General features: G+C 46.5%; 1 protein-coding gene and 1 pseudogene across 1 annotated transcript in view; both read left to right on the top strand.

Moving 5' to 3' along the window:
• Positions 1 to 4,627: 4,627 nt before the first annotated feature.
• On the top strand, positions 4,628 to 18,389 carry LOC106989541 (protein SET-like; annotated as a pseudogene).
• A 3,557-nt stretch (positions 18,390 to 21,946) lies between these two features.
• The window catches only part of MECP2 (methyl-CpG binding protein 2), a 68,026-nt gene continuing 63,464 nt past the window's right edge, over positions 21,947 to 26,508 (top strand). Inside the window, exon 1 of the mRNA XM_027053279.2 lies at positions 21,947 to 22,102. Coding sequence (XP_026909080.1) covers positions 22,041 to 22,102 — 62 coding nt within the window. The 5' untranslated portion in view covers positions 21,947 to 22,040. The remainder of the gene's footprint in view (positions 22,103 to 26,508) is intronic.

Raw genomic sequence — 26,508 nt, 5'->3', positions numbered from 1 at the left:
ATTTGGATGCTTAACCGACGGAGCCACCCAGGCACCCCTGCATGATATTTTATACTGTAATAAAATTTGGGAGGAGACATAACTATCTTTCAAATTAACATTAATAAAACAATTTATTCAGGGGTTTACCTTGCAAAGAAATATTGAAGGAACTCGGGAAGCTTGGATTGTTTTCTTGGCTTTATTTTACCAAGTGGAGTAGAACAAAAGCCACAGCTTCAGAAGTAGGGTCCGAAACTTTGAATCACAAGTAATGAGGGGTTGCATCATGTGGAGATGGATACAATGACCAGGGCCTGTGCCCCCCAAGGCCACCCAGTCCCCAGCTCGAATGGCCAGAGAATCCCATGACCGGTAGGGCCTGCAGCCCCCCTCCATTGGCCCCATGGAGGCACGTGAGGCGGGGTGAACCTCTCTGCCCTCCCTTTCCTGTCAGGCTGGAGGCCACTTCCCCATTTGTCTCTTACGTTGTTAAAGCCCCTGAAATATCAGTAAGAGTGTTTAATACAGGAGAGGTTCCCGAAGCTTCTTCGCAACTGTTGATGTTTGGCCTGATAGCGGTGTGTGTTTCCTCGTCCCTTATCCTCTAACTTAGCAACCAGGATATCATGGCAATTAAAACACACACACAACAAACCCACTTCTCATTTTCTCTTACTCAAAACCTTTTTGAGAGAGAGAAAAGCAGTGTATTGTGGAAACAAGACTACTGTTTCGGGCTTTTACTAATAGCTTGGTTGGTTTATATGGTTATACATACATATTTTATCCTCACTTATTAGAGTACAGTAACCAAAAATTCAATGATTTTATTGATCAATTTTTCTCTTTACCCTTTTGAGCACTTGGAGATTGCCTTTGTGCATAGAAAAAACCATGATATTAACGAGGGAAACAAAGGTAAGAAAGATGTAGTTTAAATTAAATTCCCCTACAGCGTGCAGCCCATTGGTAGATGTCAGACATCTGTAGTGAGTAACACTCCCCTAGATATTTATGGCTGCCTTAATGCCCTAACGTTTACACTCCCTTAAAAACTAAAAGCAACCTTATCTTGACACTAGCTAAATCTTCAGGGTCCTGAGAGTCCCTGCTTTCAGCATCCAGAAATTCCTTGGAGACTCACGTTATCTATCCCTCCCCTCCCTCCACAAACTTAAGAGTATATCATCAGTCTCTCCTCACACTCCCAGCGCAGCTCTTCTGCCCGTGGGTCCTGTCCCCGTGCTGTAATAAAACCACCTCGTGTACCACCGATGTCTCAAGAATCCTTTCTTAGCCGTTTGCTCATGAACCCCACTTCAAATTTCATCAATGTGATTTTTCCCCCCTGTAGGATCAGTATCTTTTATTTATTTAAATATCTGAAAAGGCATACCAGAGGATAGATCCGCATTGCACGGGGACTGATGTTCACACAATTGGGGTCCTTCTTTAAGAAAAAGAACACAGGGGGCACCTGCGTGGCTCAGTTGGTTAAGCATCCAACTCTTGATTTCGGCTCAGGTCACCATCTCACCGTTCTCGAGATCAAGCCCCATGCTGGGGTCCGTGCTGACAGTGTGGAGCCTGCTTGGGATTCTCTCCCTCCCCCTCTCTCTCTGCCTCTCTCTCTTTCTCTCAAAATAAGTAAACAAACTTAAAACAAAGGAAAAAGAATACAAAGTTAGTTTCAGAAACGTCTGTTTATTTGGCAAGAGAAAAGAAATCACAACAAATCGCTCCCTGCTCTGGCACCAGCCCTTGGGCTGTGGCCTGGGGTGTGGGCTGAAATGGCCCATCTCCCTCCTCGTGGCTGCTGGGTCACTGTCAGGGGAGCGCCATCCCTGCTGCTTCCACTGCAGGACCATCCTCGTGACCGTGACCGTTGCAGCCTCACGTGACCACCCTAACAACCCACCCTCAACCTGTGGCCCCGTCCCCTCGAGGTCAAAGAGAAGTCAGGCTCCTTGAGGAGGCCTTCGAGCCCTGACCAGGGTGTGATGGTAGGCTGGGCCTCTAGTGTCTGCTCCCTGATCCCGGGGACAGCCCTCCGAGCTGTCAGGGGACTGGCAATGAGAGTTTTGCTCAGGAAACCTGCCTGGGCTCAAACCCAGCCTGTGGCTTCTTGTTTCCTAACCTTAAGGAGCCAGCACTTTCACAGCGTCGGAGGTGTGGGCTTACATTTGTTCGTTTCCTCCGGATGTGGGCAAACGTACCTTTTAGGGAAACTCCTCCCACCGATACGCATACAGACAAAATGCCCCGCCTTCACCCAGCTGAAGAATCTGGAGACTGTCCAGGCGGCCTCCTGCGGAGGATAGAGGTGCCCCCCACCCCGCCCCCACCATGGCGACCGTGCCCGAATCGGGGATCTTCGTTGGGTACCAAGTTTCAGCATCTCCGTGATAAGCTCGCTAACTCCTGGGTGCAGACTGACACTTCGTGGGGCTCCACGGGAAGTTGGTACTTGGTCGGAGCGCACTGTGGGCAGGCTAGGAATCGGTGCGAAGGTTCCACATCAGACTGGCATCCACAGCTTCCCCTGCCATCCCGCCTTAGCCTACATGTGTATTTTCCTGAAATTCCTCCGGTTCTTCTGAGGGGGAGAAATAAAGAGAAACAGAACCAGCCTCGGGGAGCTTGGGTAGAGAGTGGGCTCATGAGCTGGCTGGAGCTCACTGCTTCCCTCCCAGTATAAGACTCAGAGCCGCAACAGCCATGCTCCAGATGTCACAGGTGCCCTGGACTCCGCCAGGAAGCACACTCCTCCAGGAGCCCATTCGCATGCAGGCACCTCTCCTGCGAACCTGTCCCATTTCTACAGCTACTTGCATGTACCTTTCCTTAAAAGACACAGACGCACAGCGCGCCCCAGTCCCCTGGACTCCAGGGAGCACAGCTCCTGGCAGGCAGAGACCACAGGAAACAGGCAGAACCAGTTCTGCAGCTAGAGCTGGAGGTTAAGTGTAAACAGACCCCCCCCCCCCACGAGGTCACAGGGAGGGCCACCAGGCTGGGGCTGGCCCTGGGCACAAAGCATCAGCGCAGGGGCACAAAGACTCTGGCGTGTCACTTCAATCTGGGAGAAGGACACCTCACCCATGCTTGTGATTTCTAAACTGGGAGACGGACCCGCTAAAGTGGTCCGGTCAGTTTTGCATCCTGGGACACGGTCACAATTCACAGAAACAGCACTCTCACTGTCTCTGCATGAAACACCAGAGAAACTAACAAGGACGGACCAGGAGACCGGAAACGTCAGGTAGCCACCAGACTTTGACAGACAAGAACCCAAAAGCCTGCTCAGTCACTGCGAGCAACATTCAACTCCCCAGTCAGTAGCCACCCTCCCGGAAGGAGGGCTGGAGACTCGAGGACCCTAACCCCCAGGACTTCGCAAGGGCCAGGGCTCCCCTTCGATGGCAGCTATCGTGAGGTGAGTGACAGTGGGGGAAACCTCTAAACTGTGAAAGTGACGGTCTCAGCCAGAGATATGATATGTGATGAGGGAAACCAAGGCAAGAAAGATGTAGTTTAAATCAAATTCCCTTACAGCCCGCAGCCCGTTGATAGACGTCAGAAACCTGCGGTGTGTAACACTCCACTAGACGTTTATAGCTGCCTTAATGGTTACACTTCCTCAAAAACTAAAAGCAACCTTATCCTGACAATAGCTAAATCTTCAGGGTCCTGTGAGACCCTGCCTACAGCATCCGGAAATTCCATGGAAACCAACTTTATCGCTACCCTCCCCCCCCAACCTAAAAGTATATCATCGGTCACTCCTTACAAGCCCAATGCAGCTCTTTCTGCCCACGGGTCCTGTCCCTGGTGCTTTAATAAAATCACCTTTTTTTTTTTTTTTTGCAACAAGTGTCTTCAAGAATTCTCTCTTAGCCATTTGCTCGTGAACCCCACCTCAAATTCCATCAATAACAAAAGACGTATAAGCAAAGGGCAGTGAGGCAGCCGGCTAGAGAAGGCTGCCTTAAGGTGCAGCTCTCAGGGACAGGCTGCAGCGGAAGAGGCACGTGTCGACAAACTTCTTACATAGGTGTAAAGCATGTTACTTTCCCAAGGGCATGATCTTAGGGTTGTGGGATTGAGTCCAAAAACAGGCCCCAAAGATAGGCTCCACGCTCAGTGGGATTGTCTCTCTCTCTCTCTCTGCCCCCTCCTGCTCTCTTTCTCTCTGAAACAAAAAAAAAAAAAAAAAAAAGAAAAAAAAAAGGAAAGGAAAGCACCCCCCCCCCAAAAAAAAAGACAGAAAGAAATACAGTGGAAGAAAGTCCAGTTTATTTCTCATGAAAAAGTCCTGCTTAGGTTGGGAGACATTCCATTTTTTTCTTAAGTTTAAATAAAATTTACCCACTGCACTTGGGGTCTTCGTGTCGTTCCCACTTCAGACACCAATCTGGACTGTTGTCAAAAGAATGGTGACATGATCGGTAGAGCAGGGGGCAAAGCAGATCTGCCTGGCGGAGGTGGAAGCTTCAGGATCATAATAACATTTGAAAACGCTGTTGAAATGAACAAATTCCAAGAAAAAAAACAATGACCAGTATTGACTGAAGAAAAGACAGAGAGTATTCAGAGCTCCTTCCACATGTGTGTCTGTGCCTGTTTCGTGGACTGTCCTCGCAGCATGGCCCCCAAATGCCAGTCGTCGCTCCCGCCGCCTGGAAGAAAGAAATAAAGACTACCTCCCGCCCCCAAGCTGGAGGAGACATCCACCTGTCAGCACGTGCCGAAGGGAGAAAGGGAACAAGAAGCAGTTGAACATATTGATGAGGTACAAAATGAAAGAGACAGACTTAATGAAGAAACCAGGGAGCCCGTTTTGGAAGTAGAATCGAAGTGTAACAAACGCCGCCAACCACGTTTTCAGAAGCGGTCAGAATTGATTGCCCGGATCCCAAGTTTGGGGGTGACGACGTTCATCAGCCATCCACAAGTGTGTGCTTCTTGGGGAGGAGGATGAAGGGCACTGTGTTATTTGACAAGAGTTGAGGGGACAGAATTTGAAGATGTTAAGTCAGGCGACAGAATAGATTTCTATTTTGCTGAAAACCCTTATTTCTAAAATAAAGTTCTCGCCAAAGAATTCCATCTGAAGGAGAGTGGTGACCCATCTTCCAAGTCCACGAAAATCAAGTGGAAATCTGATGAAACGTTCGAGTCAAACGCAGAGTAGAGCCAGCGGGGAGAGACCGTGTGAGGGACCAGAGGGCAGATGAGTTACGAGAGGCCATCAAAGATGCTATTTGGCCAAATGCGTTGACAGCGCTACTTGGTTCCCGATACAGATGATGAAGGAGAGAAAGGAGTGGAAGATGACCGTGACAGGGAGAAAAGACCTTTTGTACTGTTCTCCAGTCCCGGGGGGGCAAGCTGCTGTCTTTTCTTTTTCCCTCCTCTTACGCTGATTTTTGAAGTCTCTTTTCTCTCCCTTTGTACCACGGTTCTCAAATTATTTTGGGGGGAAATACCCGGAGCAGAACAGCGTGGGAAAAGAATCTCCCTGCTTTTCTGTTCCAAATTTATTTTTAACCCCTCCCTGTCTCAACGCAAAGTGTATGGAATCAACACACTGTGCTTGCTCTGTGGGTGAAAAGAAAACCCTTCTGGTCCCCTAGCTCTGCCGGAAATGGGAGGCTGCGAGGCCCCTGTGCAGTAGTATGTATAATCCTAGCTGTCCCCTCCTTTCTCTGTATATTGTGCTCAGAGATGACATTGTGTCTCTGGGAGAATATGGACAGTTAGCATTTACCAACATGTATCTGTCTGTTGTCTCTTTAAAAAAAAAAAAAAAGAAGAAAACCCTTAGAGAATAGGGTTTTAGAAGGTCCACAAAGGGTGGGTTTGAGATATTTGGGTGGGTTAAGTGGGCACTTTGACAACATGGCTTCTCCTCTGGCATGTTTAATTGTGATGTTTAACAGATATCCTTGCAGTTGAAGATGACACTTTTATTTATTTATTTATTTATGTTTATTGATTTTGGAGTAGACAGAGGGAGCGCACGGGGAGAGGCAGAGAGGGGGGGGACAGAGAATCCCAAGCACGCTCTGCACTGTCAGAACAGAGCCCGACTCGGATTTCGAACTCAGAAACTGTGAGATCATGACCTGATCGGAAATCAGGAGTCGGATGCTTAACTGACTGAGCCACCTAGGCGCCCCTGTTCCTGTTTATTTAAAAAATTTTTTTTTGTTTCACTGAAAAGGAAAGATAATGCTCAGTTTTAAATGTTAAAATGTACAGTTGCTTTTTTAAAATAAAACTTAATGTGGACACACACAAAGAAAAGGCAGAAACCCTATGTAGTCATATAATCATAAAATTATTTTTACCAGTAAATATCCCCCCTATAGCAAACTCCAGGCCCAGATGACCTTGTCAGCAAGATCTGTCAAATATTGAAGAACAAACAGTTCTAGTTTTATACACATTCTCTCAGAAAATAACAAAAAAGAATACAATTTTGTTAGAAGGCAAACATAACTCTGACTCCAAAATGTGTCAAAGACATTACAAGAAAGAAAATTATTGGCCGAGCTCACTCGTGAGCACAGATGCAAAAAATCCAAGCAAAATATTAGCAACATCTAAAGATGATAACACGTGGTGACCAGGTTGCATTTATCTGTGGAGTGCAAAGTTGGTTTAACAAGAGAATATAATTTATTGGGGCACCTGGGTGGCTCAGGCAGTTGAGTATCTGACTCTTGATTTCAGTTCGGGTCATAATACTGGCTCATGAGATCAAGCCCTGAGCCGGGCTCCTCACTGAGCATAGAACCTGCTTGAGAGTCTCTCTCTCCCTCTGCTCCTCCCCACCTCTCTCTCTCTCTCTCTCTCTCTCTCTCTCTCTCTCTCAAAAGTAAAAAAAAAAAAATTAAAAAATAAAAAAGAATCCCTCTTAAAAAGAGAGAATAATTTATTGTAATCAACCACATTAATAGGTTAAGGCAGAAAAATTACATGGTCATCACATTAGGTGCAAAAAAAAAAAGCATTTGATAACATGTCTACTATTCATTAAAAAGAAAACTCAGGAAACTGGGAATTAAAATGAGCTTCCTTCGCAAAAGCCCTATAAAAATAGTGGTAGAAAATGAAAGCTTTGCCTGGAGATCAGAAGTAAGAAAAGGCTGCTTGTTACCGTCGCCACTTTTGTTGACATTGTAATGTCCGTTCCAGTCAGGACAAGAAAAATAAGTAAAAGCTAAAGGCGAGGGAAGGCTGTCATTATTCACCGGTGATTTGATGTGTATTACGATACACCAAAGAATCTAGAGATAAATTATTATACTTACGAGGAGTGTGTAACAAGGTTGCTGGATGTAAAATCCATATATAAAAATTATTTATATTTCTATTGGGAGCGAAGAGTTCAAAAATGAAATTTGAAAAAATAATACACCATTTGCAATAGCATTATATATTTTTTCAATGTGGAGAGAGAGAGAATGAACGGGGGAAGGGCAGAAAGAGAGGGAGACAGAGGATCCGAAGTGGGCTCCGTGCTGACGGCAGACGGCCTGATGTGGGGCTTCAACTCACAAACCACGAGATCGTGACCTGAGCTGAAGTCGGGTGCTCAACCGACTGAGCCTCCCAGGCGCTCCTGCAATAGCATTAAAAAAAACACAAGATAGGGGCGCCCGGGTGGCTCAGTCAGTTGAGCATCCGACTCTTGATCTCAGCTCAGGTCACAATCCCAGGGTTGTGAGTTCAAGCCCTGCATTGGGACTCTGCGCTAGGCACGAAGGCTACTTAAAAAAAACACTTAGGAATACATTTATAAAAGACTTGCAAACCCTTTGTGGAAGAAGTTATAAAACTTTAATGAGGGACGTTAAGGAAGAAGACCTAAGTAAATGAGACACATACATGGCCAGACTGGAAGCGTCAATACTTTAAAGGTGTCAATTTTCTCCAAGTGGATTTATTACACATTTGATGCGATATCTATCAAAATCATAATACAACAAGCTGATTCTAAAGTTTACTCCCCTGCTTGCACTCTGTCTCTCTCTCCCTTTCGAAAATAAACAAACATTAAAAAATTTTTTTTAAAAGGGGGCGCCCGGGTGGCTTAGTCGGTTAAGCGTCCAACTTGGCTCAGGTCATGGTCTCACGGTTTGTGAGCCCCGCGTCGGGCTCTGTGCTGACAGCTCGGAGCCTGGAGCCTGCTCCGGATTCTGTGTCCCGCCCCCCGCCCCTGCCCCACTCCCGCTCTGTCTGTTGAAAATAAATAAACGTAAAAAAATTAGGGATATCATACAGGAATGAAAATCCATTAACTGTGGCTATATTTAATAACATAAACATAAAGGTTAGTGAAAGGAGAGAGACACGAACTAATGTATACGAGGCAGTGACTATCACAACAGCGCAGGCTGGAGTGACAGCCGGTAGCTGTGGACGGGCACCTGGCGGTGTTGATTTATTCAGCTTCGAGGTGGCGACACGGCTGTGTACCTCAGGATTGTCCTTTCAACCGTGCAGTATATTTGATGCACTGTATTTCAAACAGCTTTATTCGGATGGAACTTACATACATCAAAGGGTGTTGTCTAAAGTATACAATTTGGCACATTTTGACACTTGTTTACTCGTGTAAAACCACCACAATCGGGATGATGAGCATAGCCAGAACCCCCCGAAAGCTTCTTCGTGCCCGTCTGGTCTGTGAATCCCCCCTCTCACCACTCCCCTTAGCCCAATCCCCGTGCAACACCGATCTGCTTTCTGTCACTACGTGTTCCTTTGCCTTTTCTAGGGTTTTATAATAAATGGAATTGTGCAGTGTAGACCCTTGTTGTGTCTGGCTTCTTTTCGCTAGCATGATTACTTTGACGTCGTTGAGTAGCATTCCCCCGCATGGGTATAGCGCGATTTCCTTCTCGTTCATCCCTCTGAAGGATGTCCGCCCTGTTGCACCTGCTGAGGGTGCTGAAATTCTACCTGGAACAGGGAGACCCTGTGAATGTCTCCAGCCTGGGTGCTCAGAGTGGAGACCCCTCCTCCGCACCCTGATCCGGGCCTCCAGGTGCGGCGTAAGCCTTGTCTTCTCCAGGGAACTGGGGTGGGACTGAGCTTGTAGCCACTCTGTCAGAACTGAAGGCCCACAGAATGCCCAGCACGTGGGTGAAAACAGGTGCATCCTTCTAGATGCCGGAGGAAAATCACTACCAGCCGGGACTTCTATAAAGTAGCCAAATTATCACTGATATCTAAAGGCAGAATACAGGTTCCAGGTCCGGGGCGGCCAGTCTAGATCGGAAAAGTGTCACAAAAAAGACAGACATATGCGGTCCTTAATCCTCATCCCAGCCCTGCCGGATGCCCATCTGGGGAGCCCTGTTTCCCAATGGTCACTCATGACCTTGCCCACTGGCTTCCCCGGAAAAGAACTCCCAGGGAGGGTGAGGCCAGACCCCAGCCCAGAAACTCTGTCCGGCTTCTCTCCAATGATGCGGTTGCCCTCTCCTTAGTTATCACTCAGCTTTTATATTCATCAACCTTCTCGTGCCTTTCTACCAAGTGAGCCTTCCCTGTCACCCTGTCCAGACTTGCAACACTCCCTCCGTGCATCCTTCTAGACCCGAGCTAGCGGAGTGAAGAAGTCTGATGAAGCTACTAGTTCCTTCTTGACACTGACAACAAAGGCATTAGGGACACAAGTGTGTTTGGGGAATGTATCTGTTAGGGCACCTGACATTTGAGCGCTGACTGTGGGCCAGGCACTTTTCTGGCCCCGGAGAGAGCAGAGGACAAGGCACAGCCCTGTCCTCATGGCGTTCACTTTTCGGTGCAGGGGACGAAAGCTAACACGCATCCAGACTCTATAACACTGGGGGGAAATAGGTGCCTGGAAGGGAAGGAGAGCCAAGGCATAGTGCAGGCCAGCACTGCCGCTATTTTACGCGGGACGCATAGTTTGCTACGTAGACAACTAGTGTCACAGATTATAGTGTTAGCCAGTAGGGGCGCCTGGGTGGCCCCGTTGATTAGGCGACCGACTTCGGCTCAGGTCATGATCTTGCAGTTTGTGAGTCCGAGCCCACGTTGAGCTCTGTGCTGAAAGCTCAGGGCCTGGAGCCTGCTTCGGATTCTGTGTCTCCCCCTCTCTCCGCCCCCTCCGCTGCCCACAGTCTGTGTCTCTCAATAGTAAATAAACGTTAAAAAAAATGTATAGTGTTAGCCAGCTCTATTGGAAAGATTTTTAAATTTTCTGTGTATTATGATGTTTTGACATCCAAAAATGGACAGACAAAAAAACCCCTTTCTGGCCGGGGAGACACTGCCCTTCCCATGGCCGGCCAATTCTTCGGCTCAAGCCAGGAGCGTGTCTGTGGTATGCAAACTAGCCGATCCGGGTCAGGTCAGCCTCTAGCTGGCCCCTACAGCACAGCAGGCTCTGTTCCTCTGCCTTAATCATCCCAGGGTCGGGTGTCGGGCAACTAGAGACACCCCCCATAGCCCAGGGCCTACTGAGACTATTCAAATCAGTCAATTCTAGACTCTTAGGCCTGTCCCGCCTTGCCGTCCTCGCGGAAGCCCCGGTAAAGTCTCTGGCCTAAACCGTCCCCTCACTCCTGTCGTCTGCCTCCTGACAACCTGACTCGTCATCCCGTAAAAGAATACAAAATGCTAACTTGTGTCCTTCTCTTTGTTTTGCCCCAAGAATAGGACTGTCCTACTTCCGCCCATTTCTTTAGGGACTTCCAGCAAATTGTGCAAGTTCTGCTTCAGTGAAATCCTGCTCTGTCCGTAAGCATTCGTTACAGTGGCTTCTTGATGGCAACGTGCTCCCTTTATTGACATACACGGAGACTGTGTGGGTGCCACTGAATATTCTCTGAATTCCCCTCTGTCAGATGCTAATATTGCTGTTTCCATTGATTCAAAAAGCGGCAGCTGAGAGCAGACCGGTCTCTGAGGAGTTCAGCCAGTGCACGGGCTGTTCAAATGAGCCGGGACATTTGTCCGTGAAGACCGAGAACCGCGAGACACAGAGCCACGAGGGTACAGAAATGAGAAGTCAGAGAACGGAAGCAAGCATGGAGGGAGGAGAGGTGGGAGAAAGATTCCCCGATGCCCTGAGCTCTCGACAAAAGTTGCCCTTGTCAGTGGATATCGTTCAATGTTGATCAGTCGCGTAGTAAAGGTTTGACTGCATTATTTAAAGGCATAAATAAAAGCACGAGAAGATCTGAAAGCAATACCGTAAACACAAAGTTCGCCAGAGAAGCAGGCAGAGAAGGAGGAGGGAAGAGTGTACTTACTTCCTAGACTTTCATTTATTTATTTATTGAGAGAGAGAGAGAGAGAGAGAGAGAAAGCGTGTGTGTGCGGGGGTGGAGAGAGAGGGAGACAGAATCCCAAGCAGGCTCCATGCTGTCAGTGTAAGTCCGATGTGGGGCTCGAACCCATGAGCCATGAGATCGTGACCTGAGCTGAAACCAAGAGTTGGACGCCTAACGGGCTGAGCCACCCAGGCGCCCCCACTTCCTAGGCTTTTAAAGTTCACCCATGGGCCTGTTTGTCCTGAGATCTGCTGCTCACCTCTCCCTCACCCTGTGGGGAGAGGCCTTGCTGCCGGCCCTTCCCAGGCTTGGGGCTTAGCCAGTTTCTGGCAGGGATTGATCATGGAAGGCATGAGCAAGACTAGAGAGGAGGAGGAAGGGGACTCTCTTCCTCTTTGTCTCAGGGGCGGCAGCTGCAGCTCTCACCAGGAGCCCTCCTTGATTCCGCCCTAGGAATGGCAGTGATCTCCTATCCAGGTGGATCTCTAAGCTGCCTGCACATTAACCTCCCAGTAGTCCTAGGTGACCCTTTCCTGGCATTCAATGCCCTCACTTGAAGTGGTTTCTGTTTTCCTGGGAGGACCTTAATGCCTAAAATAGCCAGTTTGAGACCACAATAAGGAAAAGCCCATGCTGGGCATCTTGGCAGAGGGAAGGAAGAGACGAACCACTGACCGCATACTAAGCCAGAAAGGGTCCTGAAGAAATTTCAAAAAACAGAAAAGAATATGAACACATTGTTGGAATACAATGTTAGCAACTAAAATGGAAAACAAAACAGAAGCCTACCCTTAGAATTTAAAGCTCCCTTTAAGGGGCGCCTGAGTGGCTCAGTTGAGCGTCTGACTTCGGCCTAGGTCATGATCTCATGGTTCATGGGTTTGAGCCCCGCGTTGGGCTCTGTGCTGACAGCTCAGAACCTGGAACTTGCTTCCGATTCTGTGCCCCTCCCCCACCCACGCTTTCTCTATGTCTCTCAAAGAATGAATAAACATTAAAAAAATTTTTTTAACTCCCTTAAAAAAAAATCTTTCATTAAAAAAAGTCAAAGAAAACTTGCCAAATGCCTAGAAAACAGGAATGATGAGAACAGAAAGTACTGAGCTGGTACACAGAGAAACCAGAGAACTGATAATCTCAAAACTGGTTCTTTGAGAACCCAAAAACAAGACAAAAAGATAAAACAGTAGCCAACCTACATAAGGGGTAAAAAAAAAAATACAAAAGAAAACAAAATTAGGGGAGCCTGGGTGGCTCAGTCGGTTAAGCCTCCTCCTCTGGATTTCGGCTCAGGTCATGATCTCAAGGGTTCGAGAGTTTGGGCCCCACGTCAGGCTCTGTGCTGATAGCTCTGAGCCTGGAGCCCGGAGCCTGCTTCGGATTCTGTGTCTCCCTCTCTCTCTGCCCTCCCCCACTCGTGCTGTTTGTCTGTCTCTCTCTCTCTCTCTCTCTCTCAAAAATGAATAAATATTAACATTTTTTAAATAAAAAAAAAAGAAAACGAAATTGAAAGCCCAAACTGGGAAATAACAGATACCAAGGAAGTCTCTAATCCCTCCAAGACCTCACAGAAGGGCCATAAGCCCCCCAGGGTCACAAACAACTTGTGATGTAGGCAACAAAACCTTTAACCACAGGGGAACCCTTAACCACAGAGAACGTTCTCCTAAAGACATCCCTGATGCCTCAGTGAGCTATCGCCACTGCTTCAGAAGTCACCTCCGGACCCAACCCAGCCCAGGAGGAGAGAGGGGCTGTGGCTTCCCAGAAGGCCCCAGAGGACTTGCCGGAACTTACCACGGGCCGGACCCAGCTTAGTGGCCCCCACAGTTTCCCACAGCAGGGTTTCTTCCTGAGGCACACAAGAGCGGAAGCCAGAATCTAAGCAGGGCTCTACAAACAGGGGGAAAGGGGCATCTGTCCCGAGGGTGTCTGGGTCTCTTCGGGGCAGCTCTCAGTCCCACTGATCACTTGCCTCTTTCAGTAGCAGAGCTGTGCTGTCTCATCAACGCGTTGAGTCACCGTTTCCGTGGCCCATCTTGCAGAGTTACTCCAATGAGACCTAGAATCGTATCGTCACGTTCCATGACACTCGGGGAAACAATGGGCATCACTTCTCGGACCCCTTCAGAGCCCAATGTTTCTGATCCCCTTCCCTCCACTCTCTTACTTCTCGGAGATTATCTTTTCACCTGTATCGGGATGACACGTAAATGTTAGCTCCGACAGCGCAAAGGTAAAGCGAAGCTGCTGTCGAGTGGTCAAAGATACATTTCTATTGAAAGTTAACAGCACAGGAGGTTCGAGTGTATTATTATACTTACAAACAACTAAAGAGAGCAGTATGACTATCAAATCTGATGCGGCAGGGGTTCCCCAAGGCCTCTCTCAGGAGCACACGGGCCTGCTGAGTCAACCCTTCACGCTACACATAAGGAGAAGGGGGCCGTGTCCCATCCTGCCACACAAGCCTGTCGTTCTGCGTTTTGTGCATAGGCTGACTCTACCAGGTGAAAACCAAAGACACAAATATACGTTATGATGTTTATGTAAATATATATTTTTAATTTAATTTTTTATTTTTTAAAATGTACATCCCAATTAGTTAGCATCTAGTGCAACAATGATTTCAGGAGTAGGTTCCTTAGTGCCCCTTCCCCATTCAGCCCATCCCCCCTCCCACACCCCCTCCAGTAACCCTCAGTTTGTTCTCCATATTTGTGAGTCTCTTCTGTGTTGTCCCCCTCCCTGTTTTTATATGATTTTTGTTTCCCTTCCCTCATGTTCATCTGTTTTGTCTCTTAATGTCCTCCTATGAGTGAAGTCATATGATACTTGTCTTTCTCTGACTAATTTCACTTAGCATAATAGCCTCCAGTTCCATCCACGTAGTTGCAAATGGCAAGATTTCATTCTTTTTGATGGCCGAGTCGTACTCCATTGTCTGTATAGACCACATCTTCTTTCTCCATCCATCCATCGAGGGACATTTGGGCTCTTTCCATACTTTGGCTATTGCTGATAGTGCTGCATAACCGTGGGGGTGCCAGTGTCCCTTCGAAACAGCACACCCATATCCCGTGGATAAATGCCTAGTGCCATTACTGGGTCATAGGGTAGTTCTATTTTTAATTTTTTGAGGAACCTCCATACTGTTTTCCAGAGTGGCTGCAGCAGTTGGCATTCCCAGAAATATATTTTGATGCCAGCTGAAGAAGAGACATGCTAGGATTCCATTTCCCTTGTATAAGTCAAATTTGGTGAGCCCTGGGCCATCAGGAAAGACTTGTTTCAGCATCGAGTTATTTGTCTCTTCTTATGCACCATCGGTTGGTAAACTTATGATATGTTTTGCTTTCTTTCCTATTTTGATTGTAAATTCCTCATAAGTTCTTTTTTTATCCTGTTTCTAGGGCTGTTTCTAGTTGTTTTTCCTTATTTTCTCGTACTAATTACCATCGTCCCATTCAATTTTCTTCCAACTCCCAATCGCAACAGCTAATACATTGAGTTCACATACACACGCTCTTTCTTTTTTCAATTCTTGGAGTCCTCTCTCCCAGGGCCTGCCATTCTCCTAGTCCAATCCACGCTGATTGCCAATCAGGCCTTCTGCCCAGTTGGCATCTCCAGTATTTCCTATCACTGTGGTCCTGGATTAGATCCACTGTTTTGTGGATCCCACATTTTCCTTTTTCTTGGCTTCCACCCTTGTGTTGCTGGAGAACATCCTCAAGTAGATTCCTAAGAAAGTATATTTGGGAGGTGAGTTTTCTTAGCCCTTCCATATCTAAAAATAGTTTAATTCCATTGTCACACTTGATGGATATTTTGGCTGGAATTCTAAATTGAAAATCATTTTCTCTTGGAATTTTGAAAGCATCACCCTATTACCTATTATTTTTTTAAAACTTGTTGCCCTATTGTCTTTTATCATCCAGTGTGGTAATGAAGTCTGATGTGACTTATTCTGATTCCTGTTCTTTTTTTCTCAGTTTTATCTTACAAGAACTCTTGTTAGTTGCCTGCTGGACTTCCTAGATCATTCTTTGAAGTCCTTATATTTCCTCTCATATTTTTTTCATCTGTGTTGTTTTGTTCTATTTCCTGGGAGATTTCTTCAGTTTTGCCTTTTGATATTTCTACTGAAACTTGAACTTCAATAATCACATTTAATTTCCAATAATTCTTTCTTGTTCTCCACTCCTTTAAAAAAATTTTTTTTAACGTTTATTCATTTTTGAGAGACAAAGAGAGGCAGAGTGCAAGCGGGGGTGGGGCAGAGAGAAAGGGAGACGTAGAACCCGAAGCAGGCTCCGGACTCTGAGCTGTCAACACAGAGCCCGGCGTGGGGCTCAAACCCATGAACTGTGAGATCATGACCTGAGCCAAAGTCGGACGCTTCACCGACTGAGCTATCCAGGCGCCCCTTGTTTTCTGCTCCTTTCACATACTATTCTATTCTTGTTTTGTGGATACAATAGTTTCTTTCAGTTCTCTGAATATGCTAATTAAATTTTTCCATATGTTCCCTGCATTTTCTGGGGTTCCTCTGAGCTCATTTTTCCCTACAGATTATACTTGATTTAAAAAGAAATAATTTTATTTATTTTTGAAAAGAGAGAGAGTGCGCACAGGGGAGGAGCAGAGATTCCGAAGTGGGCTCCACACTGACAGTCCCCGACGTGGGCCTCGAACTCACAAACTGCGAGATCACGACCTGAGCTGAAGTTGGATGCTCAGCCGACTGGGCCACCCAGGTGCCCTTATACTTGGTTATTTTTAATGTTGAAGACCTTAAAATTTCTGATGATCCTTCATGGTTGATTTAAATTTAATAAAAAAGGGCTGGGTAGCTATTTTGGATTTAATCTGCTTTAGGGCAAATAGGTGTGTTTTTCCTGCTACGACTCTTCTGTGTAGGACGGGGAGCCAAAGAAGCGTGTTCGCATTCTGCAAATGCTAGAATGAGGAGAAAATTGCCCAGGAGTTGCCAACATCCATGCTGGCAGCCCTGGCTCTCTACAGACATTTCGTTCAAACTCTTTAGAGAACTGTCGGGTATTTTTCCTGCGGGCCTCCGCCAGCTGTCAGCCCGGCTATCCGGTAGAGAGGAGGAGGGGACGTTCCCACTCTCCGGTCCCATTGATTTTGATTTTGCCCTTGTACCACAGGCCTGCCGATTCAGAGCCTACTCTCTGGTCTTACATCGGGCGAACTCGCTCCCACGTCTTCTGTAGCTCCCTTATCACATATGCTAGGCTCGATTTTTTCCCGCCTAATTCTTTCAACTAATTCCTACCTGCTTTCCAAAAAACTTGAAATCTGCCCATTGTGGAGAACCTCCCGTCTTCGCCACACTCTCTTCACTTTGATGGGTTTATTTCTTTCTGTTCCTCAATACTGTTCTTATAGCGAGTTTCTTTGGGTCAAGAAGGAAAAACTCTGCGTGTGGGCACGCACGAGAGTGACCATGATGTATCAAAGTCTATTCATTTCTGGCCTATTTTCCTGTTTTCTAGTACAGGTAGTTAAGGTTATTAACTTCTTCTAGATGACCATTTTGGCCACACAGCTTAGGTTTTAATACGTGGAACTGTCACAGTTGGTCGTTTCTGAAGAGCTTATCATTTTGGTGCTGTTTCCCCTTTAACCAGAGAGCTATTTTGAAGTCTGTCTTAACACTTCCAAGCAGAGAGTGGTTTTCATTTCGTTTTGTTTTGTTTTACTTTTGCCCACTCTTTTGTTTCTAAGTTTTCATTTTATTCTATTGTTGCCAGAGACTGGACTGCACGCTTTCTACAGTTTGGAATTGACTGAGACTTTTGGTTTGAGGAGTCTAATTCATAAGTAACTTTGGGAAATGTCCCATAGTACTTGAAACAAATTTATGTTTTCAATTTTTTGTGGTATCATCTGAGATGCTAGCTCTAAGACTCTGGACCGTCTGTTTTTACCCTTCTTATTTTCCAGTGTCATTTTGCATTTGCTTTTTAAAAAATATATACAATCTTATCAGTTCAAGGGATTTTTAGACAGATTGAGTAGAAGTTGGTGCTCTGTCTGTTTTATCGATAAAATCCTTCTGGTTGTTGTTTTTTTGTCAACTGCTATTCATACTGTGTTTTCCTGGTTTTTATCTTGTACAGTCTGAATTTTGAGGGGACCCATTTAAAAAATAGTATAACCCAATGTTTTAAATGACACATTTTTAATTCTACCAGTGAATATTTTTTTTTAAGTTTGTTTATTTTGAGAGAGAGAGAGAGAGAGAGAGAGAGTGCACGCAAGCGCACACACACACACACACACACACACACACACGTGAGAGATGGGGAGGGGCAGAGAGAGAGGGGGAGAGAATCCCAAGCAGGCTCCGTGTTGCCAGCGCAGAGCCCGACGCAGGGCTGGAACCCACAAACTGTGAGATTGCGACCTGAGCCGAAATCAGGAGTCAGGCGTGTAGCCAACTGAGCCACCCAGGCGCGCCCCCCCCCACAAGTGTATACTGAAAACTCTAGTATATTTTTCTACTTTTCAATGGTAAAAGTGCATTTGGATTATTTAAGCCTCATTTATTGAAACTAAGGTATTTAGCAAGACCCTCTTCATTGGTTTTCTCTTTCAAAAATGTTTTGACTTCTAGTCTTGTACACTTACTCTTCCCAATCTTGAGTGAACTTGCTCCAGTCCACAAAAACTCCTCGATTTTGACTTGGGAAAAAAATTTCCAGATTAATTCCTGAAGAATTGACACCTTCTGGCGGCGGCAGCTCCAAAGCAGAGTTTGCGCTGTGGCGGCCAGAGTCAAAGCAGGACAGGCGTTTAGAGAGTTTCTTCCCCTCTTTGACCGGCTTTTGGTTGAAAGGAGTGCAGCCAAAACTATAACTAAAGGAGGCATTGTGCTTCCAGAAAAATCTCAAGGAAAAGTCTTGCAAGCAACGGTCATTGGCTAGGGCTCTGAAGGAAAGGGTGGAGAGATTCAAGCGGTTGGTATGAAAGTTGGAGATCAAGTTCTCCCAGAATGTGAAGGCACCCAAGTGGTTCTTATTTAGAGATGGAGACAGTCTTGGCAAGAATGGAGACTGAAATACGTAATTATCAAAATGGCATCAAGTGAAGCTGCCCATTCCAGTGAATTTGTGAAAACTTTCATCAGGTAGATAATTTTCATGGCTCTCTTTTATAATAAACTAATGACATCCAGTGTCTCTCAAATTAGGTTTAGGGTGCTGTTATAAACATCACCAAATAAAAATGCATAAATGAATGGTTCAACAAAATTGATATCTTTATTATGTCGACCTCCTTCTAGGAGTATGATAGTTTCTTTCTTCCTTTTTTTTTTTTTTTTTCAGGTCTTCTTTTATGTTTTTCGGTAAAGTGTTATAGCTTTTAAATATAGGTTTTTGGCATTTCTTAAGTTCATTCCCAGCTGTTTTATAATTTTTGTAGCCAGAGTGAGTTGAATCTTTAATTACATTTTCCAGCTTTTTCAAAAATATTTGTTTTGAGTGAGTGAGAGAGAGAGAGAGAGAGAGAGCATGAGTCGGGGGCGGGGGGGAGAGAGGGAGAGAGAGAGAATTCCAAGCAGGCTCCGCACTGTCAGAGCAGAGCCTGATGTGGAGCTCGACCTCACGAACCTTGAGATCATGACATGAGCCAAAATCAAGAGTCGGATACTTAACCAACTGAGCCCCCTGGGCACCCCACATTTTCCAGATTTTCATTACTTGCTGAGGTCTTTCTCTACGAGGTCTAATGGCTCTTTCTCCTCACAGTGAAACACAAAGGATGGGGTTTAAAAGAGAATCAGAGGAGGATACATGTGTTTTATTTTACATGAATGATGTTGCACCATAGCTCCTGTTCCATTTCTTGCTTTTTTCCCACTTCACACCATTAAATATGTTTACGCTAAGTTTTTTAATAGATACCTTTGATCAGATTGAGGAAGCTGCCTTCTATTCAGAGCTGTCTAGGTTGTTGTTGTTTTTCTCGTAAGTAGTCGCTGTATTTTACACTTGTATTAAACACTTTTCCTGTATCTATTGAAATAATCATATAATTTGTTCCCCTTAAATCTCTTAAGGTTGATTTTCTAATTTTAAACCATCCTTGCATTCTTAGGATAAATCTCAACTTGGTTATATCATTATATTCCACTGGATTCTGTTTATTTGGCTAGAATTTTTACATGTACTTACACATCCTGTGGCACACTTTCATTGGCTCATTATAGTAGTTATATTAGTCTCATAAAATAAGTTTCGAGGTTTTTTCCTCAGTGTATGGTTGGAATTACCCATTCATTAACAATTTGGTAGAATTCATCTGTAAAGCTCTCTGAGCTCATTGTTTTTCTTTTTTTTTTTTTTTGGCAGGGGGTAGATTTTTACAATATGGTATATAGTCAATTTCTTTGTGGTTATAGAGGGTCTATCCAGGTGTTATGTTTCTAGAGTCAGTTTTGGTAATCTGTGCTTTTCCAGGAATTTATTCATTTTGTTTATGCTTTCCAATTTTCCGACATACAGTTGTTCATAATATCCTTTTAAAAATGTATGTTTTATCTATTATCTGTTGTATAAGCTGTTGTATTTGCGGTTACGTCTCTTTTTCATTTCTAATATAATTTGACTTTTCTCTCTTTATAGCTAGACTGTTAAAGGGTTGGCTCTTTCCCCCAGCTTTTCAAAGAATCAGCTTCTGGTGTTCTCAATCCTATCATTTCTTTCTGTTTCATCGATTTCTACTCATCCTTATTTTTCTTCCTTCTATTTTCTCCAGGTTTACTCTGCTGTTTCTTTGATAGCTTCTTGAGTTGGATGCTGAACTTGTTGAGTTATTAACCCAAACACCTACTCAACATCTCCCCTTGCACATCTAATGGGCGCTCCAAGCTTAACATGGCCAAAACAGGACTCTTGGTCTATACCTCCAAAAATGTGTTTTTCCCAGTTTTTCCCATCATAGTGAAAGGCACCAGTTCATTCAGTTGCTCAGTGAAAAATTCAGGAATCATCCCTGTTTCCTCTCTTTCTCTATACTCCACATCCAATCTTTTCTGCCCAATTTTAAAAATATAGCTCGACTCTCACAACTTTGCAGAACCTCCCCTGCCACCACCCTAGTTACTGCCATGATCACCTGTCCTAGACTGTTGTCAGGGCATCCTGACTGGGCTTTTCCTCCTAGTTTTGTCCCTCCATGGAAGTTCTCCACACCACACGTACAACATAGATCTGATGATGTTAACTCTCACTTCAAAATCCTCCCGAGGCTTCTCATCTCAGAAGATCCCAGTTCCCAAGGTGGCTCTAGCTGCCTCTCCAACTGTGCACCCTACCATTCTCTAGCCACATAAGCTTTCTCCCCAATATTCCAGGCATAGTATCTCCGCAGGGCCTTTCAACTTGCCAAATGGATATCTCTCCTCAGATATCCATATGGGGGAATAAAATGAGGGCAAAAGCCTACAGATATCTAGATAGCTCCTCCTTCACCCTTGTTTTATCTGTCTCAAAGCCCTTATCATTATGTAACATTATATTATATACTTATTTATTGTATTATATGTTTAGTATAAATCTTTGCCACAAGAATGTTAGTTTACAGTCTTGTTCAGTACCGTGAGTCCAGAACCTGGCATATAGCAGGTATTTAATAAATGAAGTGGGGGGGGGGGGAAGAAGCAGAACTAGAAGATTCCTTGTTAAGCACAGAACTAGTACAAGGAGCATTGGATGGATTGGATGGTGGCTGGAATCTGAGTAAGGTTGCCTTGAGAAATAGTCCTGTCCTGAACACCCCATTAGATAAAACTTTTCTCATACTCTTAAATATTTTTTCTGACACAGAATTGCTGGATCTTAGCTCCCAAATCAGCTCCTCTAGGAAGTCTTCCCTCTCCCCTCCTGGCAGAGCTAAGTGCTGCTTCCTTTGTGCTCCCAATGCCCCTTCGCCACACCTCCAGCAAACCATCTGATAAAATGACAGGTCTCGGTGCAGTCCTGGCATGCACCGTCTTCTCCGACCAGAGTTTCAGGAAGGCCAGGGCTGTGATTTGTTATTTATTCCTTGATCCTATGAGAGGCAGGCTCAGATGAAAGAATGCAATGGGTAGGCCCCTGAAATGAAGGTCCCTCGAAGGTCCCTCGTCTGGAACAACGTCAGGCTCCAGGGCAGGCAACTTTGCTGCTTCTACTGAAGGTGACGATATTGAGAAAATGCGGGTGCGGTGAAACTCTTATGGCAGTGCAGTTTGTGCGGTTGTGTACAGAGGGTCAACGGCCCGGAAGGGCCACACAAAAAGACGTGCGAAGCCTAGGCCTTTACTTGCCCCAGCATCCGCAAGGGCCTATTAATCCTTAATATTCAAATTCCTCCCACTAAACCTGCCCCTCCGCGCCAAAGCCGCCTCTTTTCCCCAAATGACGGTCGATGGCAACCAATCGGGAGCTTGACACGGTTTCCACCCCCTTTTCCCTGGCCGGAATGGACACAAACCCCAGCCAATTGGTAGCGTCGTCGCCGAGGCCCCGCCCCACCCTGGCCGCCGCACCCAATGGCGGGCGGGCTCGCGGCGGCGCCGGGGGCGGGGCGCGGACGCGCAGGTGCAGCAGCGCGCAGGCCGGCCGGGAGGGCGGGGCGCGACGTCGGCCGTGCGGGGTCCCGGCGTCGGCGGCGCGCGCGCTCCCTCCTCTCAGAGAGAGGGCTGTGGTAAAAGCCGTCCGGAAAATGGCCGCCGCCGCCGCTGCCGCGCCGAGCGGAGGAGGAGGAGGAGGCGAGGAGGAGAGACTGTGAGTGGGACCGCCGTGGCCGCGGGCGGGGACCCTTGCCGGGGGGCGGAGGGTAGGGGCGGGACGTGGCGCGGGAGGGGCCCGCGGGGTCGGGCGACACGGCTGGCGGATGGCGTCCCTCCTCTCTACCCTCCCCCTCCCGCCGCCACCGGTGACGGCTCCCCCCTCGGCCCGTCACCCGCACTCGCGGTGACCGTCCTCGGCGCGGTCTCCCAGGGCAGCCTTCGCCTGGCGCCCCCCTCCCTCCCGCCTCCGGCGCGCATCCCGGCCCCCGGGCCCGCGGGCGCCCCTGTCGCCGGGGTTTTGCCTGTCGGGGCTGCGCGCGCGTCGTGCCCTTCTCGGGGCTTCGGGCCCGCGGCGTCGTCGCGCGCCCGCCGCCCCAGCCTCTCCCTGGATCGCGCTCTCCCCTCTCCCTCCCTCGCGCGCCCCCTCTGCCGTTACTCGGCCCCCCCACCGGCGCGCGTGCGCAGTCCGCCTCCCGTCGGGAGAGTGCGCCACAAGGGCTCCTGCGCTCTCACCCCCATCTCCAGGCTTTGCCTCCCCCTCCTTCTCGCCCATTCCATGACTTTCTGCCCCCACTGCGAGCGAGTCGGTCCACCATCTCCTTTTCTTTCTAGCAGGAGCAAGTAGGTGGGAATTATTGTCCACCCACCAAAGGGACTAGACATTGTGTTCCTGGTCCCACAACTCATCATAAAGAGGCGGTTATAGTTCCCATCAGGAGCCGTAGGTAGGGGACTGCGTGTCAGGGAGCACCAGAGGCTCTTCGGTGGGAGTGCGCCCCCAGGGTCTTTGGGGGGTTCCGTGGCCTCAGAATATGAGCGCCCTCCCATCCTCCCCGCCCCCCTTCGCCGGAGATCTTCCAGTTACATAAGTGGAGTGGGACATAGTATGTAACCGGCTCCTATGGTCCTGGAGCGCGCCCTGCTCAAGATCATCATTACGATGGGGGCAAGTTCATCGCATCGCTGTGGTTCCTGTCATTTGCCCCTGAAAGTTTATTTCCTTTTTAGTTTGGTTATAACTGAATCACCCAGACTGAAACTCAGGTGACTTTTACGTGGTGTGGCATTGTTTCTGTGGGTTTTGCCCTTAAGACTTAATGTCATCGTAAAGAGTCTAAAAAAAATTGCTTTCACCGAGAAGACCGTTGATGACCTTGCTAAGTGGACCCGAGCCTGGGAAAGCTTGCTCTGGAATACCTACCTCTGTGGTGGTCGCCTGTGTCGTGAGTGTGTTCGTTGTGGATTGGTCACAGCAGAAATGGGCTCCACCACAAAAGTGATATTCCTGACTCATGGTCAGGCAGATGTGTGCTTTTGGTTCTTTTTCCAGGAACAGGAATGGACTCTGCAGAGCCATTCACACATTGTGTCTCTGTTGTGTGGGATCAGTACCCCAAATTGTGAGATGGTAGGCTCGAATTCAGGGGGGTGGTTGGTGATGGTGGAAGCAAATCTAGCAGTGCGTGATGCCGAGTGGCTTAGACTTTGGAAGACTCTCACAAGTTTCAGGTGTTTTGTTATACTAGAAGAATGAAGCTTATTGGTGCCATGGTAGTAAAATTGACTGTTGTTAACAGGCAGTTATTACTTGCGGAGAAATTTGGGGTTCGTGGCCAGAATTTTCATTTGGATCTCAGCGATTTCAGTTAACAAGATTAAGCTGACCTCTTGGGTATTTTGAAATATGCTGGATCCTTATGAAAACAAAAACGGTGTCTGGGTTTTTTTTTTTAGGTCTTTTAGGAATTTCCACCAAGGATTTAGGGAATAGGCTTATTTATGGGTTTTTTTTAGAACTTCTATTTCAAACTCCAGTCAAGAAGCCTAGGAAACACTTTTATTTTCTTACCCGGACACAGAAGAACCGTAAGGGGCACAGCCAATCTAGTAGAGTACTGTCAGTTAAATAAGTTGCCACAGACACCGATTTGTGGCATGTCAGCTTCATGGCCGAACACTGAGGGACATTCCTATCCACAGACACACAAAGATTCCAAGGTTTGTGCATCTGAGCCACTGATGTGACAGGATGAGGACTCTGCTTTGTTTTGCATCATTGGCAATGCGCTTGCCTCCTCGGGTGCCCCTCCAGTTAGCTGTCCGTCATACCCCCAGCCTTCTAAACAGCACAGGCTGCTTCCAGAATATAGTCTCTTCGAAAAGTGCCTGGTGGCATCTGAACTCTGTATTCCGACAGCTTGACTCTATGGCTTTTTTGCTATTAGGGGCCTATCACACTGTCCTATTTCTTGTTGTTACAAATGTGCCTGGGATGCTTGAAACCTAGAGTAGCAAGTCTTTATTTCACCTGATAGAGCATGATGTGCTCAAACCTTACTCCCCCTTTTGTGCTGTTTCCCTATTGGGAGGGTTAGAATACAATTTTGCATTCTATATGCAGTCTCCAGTTAGAGTCATTGTTTCTTCTTTGCTCTGTTTCTATGTAGCCAAATCTAGATGGTGGGGAGGCACCCTGTGGAGTTTGGCTAGATAAGTCCAATATGATGTCACCCCCACTGGAATACTGCTTCTCCCATGTGGACATAGAATGAAAAGAGCAGAGGTAAAATTGTTAGTTCCTTACTCCAGTCCTGTTTCCACCGCTAATGTATCTGCCTGGGACTATTTGCATGATAAATGTGTGTCCTGGAACCTGTAATCTTTTCAAAAGGCAAATATCAGTGGACATCTTTTAATTGGTTAGGAGCAGTGTGTCCTAGGCTGCTTGAGTTATCGATGAGACTACCTACCTCTGTGGTGGTCACCAGGAGAGAATCACAGAAAATGTTTCACGTTTGTAGTAACTACAGTTGACTTTTGAATGATGCAGGGATTAGGGGCCCTGACCCGCACCCCCAATGCAGGTGACAATCCACGTATAACTTTTGACTCCCCCCAAATTTAACTACTAATAGCCTATTGTTGACCGGAAGTCTCACCATTAACATAAACAGTTGATTAACGTATTTTGTATGTTATGTGTGTTATATGCTGTATTCTTACGATATAGATAGTAAAGAAGACGTTAAGAAAATCATGGGGAGGAGAGAATACATTTACAGGACTGTACTGAAAAAAATATCTGCATATAAGTGGACCCGCATAGTTCAAACCTGAGTTATTCAGGGATCAACTGTAGTGTCTGTAGTGTTTTAAGTGCACGGGATTGGACGGGTGGGGGAAACACAGTCCTAGACTGGTGGTGAGTTCCAGGGAGCACAGCAGGACACCTGCTTGTTTTCACCACCCTCTGCTTTGGTGACGTGCGTGCAGACACAACCTGTTTTCTTCCGTAGAGCATTATTGCTGTTCCAACAGAAGGACCTTGTCCTCAATTTTTCTATACCAGCCTTCTCCAGTCAAATTGCCGTTGTCACCACTGTGCCTTTACCTTGTTTCCAGCAGGACAGATGTCTTCTTCCTTGGGCTCACTTACACAAAAGTTACGCTCTTATGCCTTTATCTGTTCTCTTCTGCCTTTCTCTTGCAAGGACCTTTTTCCTTTTGAAATCTTGATTCGCATGCCGTTACTAAGTACTTGGCTCTACCATGTTTGATGGTAGGTAATGGTGTTCGGGGGAACTGAATGGGAATTTGGCAGCAGGCAGGGTATCCCCACTCCCATAGCAAAAGAGGGGTGGTTATTCTCATGAATAAAGCCTTGGCCTTTATAATTTCTTCAAGGCACACTTATGTTGGGTCTGCTGGCATATGAAGGTGTCCTCACCGTGGCTATTTTGCAGTTACTCCAGATGTCTGAACTCTCAGGAGCGAGCCTTAGGAAGGGTTCACTTGTCTTCCTTGCCTAGGAGCTGGGGGCACCATATATGTAGACCTACAAATTACTGCTTTATTGGGTGTTTGTCTACCTGCTTTCATTTGCTGGCTCTTTTTTTCCATGAAATCGTGAGTTAATCAAAGATCTTAAAAATTTCAGAGCTGGAAGGCACCTTAGTCCAGCTCCCTCAGTTTACAAGTAAAAAACAGATTGTGGCTGTGAGAAGTTGTGGCTTTGCCAGGGCCTCCCAGCCAGGGTACCAGTTTGATTTTTATGATATAGCTGAGTAGTACTGTTACCTTGACTTCTGGATTTCAAAGCATTCTATGACTTGACTATCTAAGGGAATTGTAAGGCCTCACTGCACCTCAACAGATAATTCTAGGTGGTATCCTGGTAGTTATAGACCAGTGGTAAAGACTTAGTTGGTGTTGCCCTTCCTCTGAGTTTAATTACATGAGTAATTGCTTGTGTGAATAGTCTCGAAGTCATATGCTCTAGGCTTTTTTAGTCTAAAGATAAAAGTGCCGCTCTTGGGCCAGTAAGGGTACCAGAGATTAGCTAATGTGGGGCGGTTTAGGTTTTAACAAGGAAATGATGGTTATATTGATGAAAAAAATGTA

Source organism: Acinonyx jubatus, chromosome X, assembly GCF_027475565.1.
Source record: "Acinonyx jubatus isolate Ajub_Pintada_27869175 chromosome X, VMU_Ajub_asm_v1.0, whole genome shotgun sequence".
Lineage (NCBI taxonomy): Eukaryota > Metazoa > Chordata > Mammalia > Carnivora > Felidae > Acinonyx > Acinonyx jubatus.
This window is presented reverse-complemented; position numbering and strand designations above follow the sequence as displayed.